This window comes from Scomber japonicus, chromosome 18, assembly GCF_027409825.1.
Source record: "Scomber japonicus isolate fScoJap1 chromosome 18, fScoJap1.pri, whole genome shotgun sequence".
Taxonomy (NCBI): Eukaryota; Metazoa; Chordata; class Actinopteri; order Scombriformes; family Scombridae; genus Scomber; species Scomber japonicus.
Genome location: NC_070595.1, coordinates 23,860,154 through 23,862,270, shown reverse-complemented (window position 1 = coordinate 23,862,270; position 2,117 = coordinate 23,860,154). Strand labels below are relative to the sequence as shown.

At 36.7% G+C, this 2,117-nt stretch overlaps 1 protein-coding gene across 1 annotated transcript; it reads left to right on the top strand.

Moving 5' to 3' along the window:
• The first annotated feature begins 463 nt into the window (after positions 1 to 463).
• On the top strand, positions 464 to 1,833 carry LOC128379103 (neuropeptide B-like). Its single transcript, XM_053338727.1, has 2 exons — positions 464 to 691; positions 1,605 to 1,833. Exons 1-2 carry the CDS (start codon positions 464 to 466, stop codon positions 1,731 to 1,733), a joined length of 357 nt encoding a protein of 118 aa, XP_053194702.1. The 3' UTR covers positions 1,734 to 1,833.
• The last annotated feature ends 284 nt before the right edge of the window (positions 1,834 to 2,117 follow it).

The window sequence follows — 2,117 nt, the reverse complement described above, 5'->3', positions numbered from 1 at the left end:
TTCAGGGTCACATTTTAGATTAAATTTAGTGTAACATTAATTCTAAAAATCAATAAAACAGAATGATTCATGTTCATGAGTCATATTATCTTGTTGATACTAAAGGCAGAATAAGGCAGATAACTTAAGTAAATGCAGGACATACCTTTACTAAAGCTTCACTGGTTATTTTTCACAACTGAGGGGGGAAAATATTTTTATGACAGAATGTGTCAATATGTTCAGCGTTTTGACTCAAACGTTATAATAATATATTTCAAACAAAAAGGTGTAAACATGATTTCTCTGAGGTGTGTGTGAATCACCCACTCCAGGGCCGTTTTTGTTGACGAAACTGCGGAGATGATCACGGGGTCCCTATAAGTAGACTCCACAAACGAGGGTAAAAGTAGTGAGCAGTGACAACGAGGAGGACCAGTCGCTTAAGTTACATCTGTGCGGGACCAAAGCCTCAGTATCTGACATGGAGATACCTGCAAAACTCATGTTAACCATCGTGGTGATATCCGTGCTGGTCGCTTGCAGTCCCACGGAGGCATGGTACAGGCAGGTGTCCGGTCCAATCTACTCCCCCGTGGGCAGGGCGTCTGGCTTGCTGTCCGGTATCCAGTACGTCAGAAGAGCCGAGTCGGACCCACCCAACAGCGTGTTGCCTGAGATAACTCCGCAGAGTTTCCTCCTGAAATCGATGGTCAGTGGTTATTGTTTATATCAATGTATTTTGGGTTGGATGGGATCGCCATTACGCATTACGCACCGCGCTCAAGCGCAAAAACTCATGCAAAATCAGACTTTTAAATCTGAAAATCTAATTGTCCTTTAGGTACAATATAACTATCCTTAAAATAACAGATGACTGGAAACACGAGGAAAATCATTTAAGAATGTTATACTTTTGGCAGAGACTTTTACTTATGAGCTCCAGCTTAAAGGTGATCCCATGGTTAGTTTATCCAATTTAATTTATCCAAAGTTAACTAGTTTCTGTTTTATCTTAATTTACAAAGAAAACAATATGAATAGCATTTTTGTTTATTGTTGTTATTCCTGGACTTGTGGTCAATACGCAAGAAAGTTGTAAGGGTTTTTTTTTTGTTTTGTTTTTTTTTTTAAAGTAGATGACATTGTAAGGAAATATGGACTTGTAACAGCAAAGGTCTTAAAATAGTGTTTTCACTTTAATAATGTATCAATGCAGACACTTTATAGGTGTACAATGTCATGTAAAATCCTGAATTCTGTTAAAATATTACAATGTAATGCCTTCTGTCAGTTAAATGTATATTACTGTATTACTATTAGGGATACATTCATGTATAATAAGCATTTAAATATTGACATGGTTTGTAAAATAATTATCTCTAAATGCACTAGTTGTATTAGAATAGAAGTATATTTCCCTGAGTAGCGTAAAATGGAAACACTAAAGTATCTAAGAATTATAGTGAAATGTATTCAGATACATTCCAACAGTGATATTATAGGTTATAAAGAACTATACTCCCTGTTGTTTTCCTGACTCAAGTGTACACAATTTTAAATGTCAAGTTTTTTTAAGCAACCTCTAATGTAATGACACAATACGTTTGTTTCTCTCCAAACAGCATATTTGTATCAAAGACATAACACCAGATCTGCAGAGCTGTGAACTCTTCCAGGAAATCAAGGGTTCATTTAAGTGCAAAGCAGACGTATTCCTTTCTGTGGACCCTTCAGACTGTGCAGGAGACTGAGCAGCAAAGACGACAGCTGCACTCGATGATGATGACGCCTACTTCTTGGAGGCTTGGCATTTAAAAACTGTTAACTTATTTAACTTCAAGCTGAACACAGGTGTTGTACTAGACTGAAGTTATGCGACTTTTCATTTAACATTTCAATGTATTAATGTACATATTTGAGTTTTCATTAATAAATGAATCATATTGCAGTGCCTTGTTAAGATTACTGAATACAAAACGCACTAGTCAATTTTTCTTCTACACTGGAGATGACCAAATCACTAGCAGTATTTTGTTTTCCAGCTGTTCTGCTGCCACCCCATATAAAAGGCAGAAGATGGTATTTGGCACTGGAAACATTTTGTGGTTTCTCCATGACACTGAATGATTGCTAGA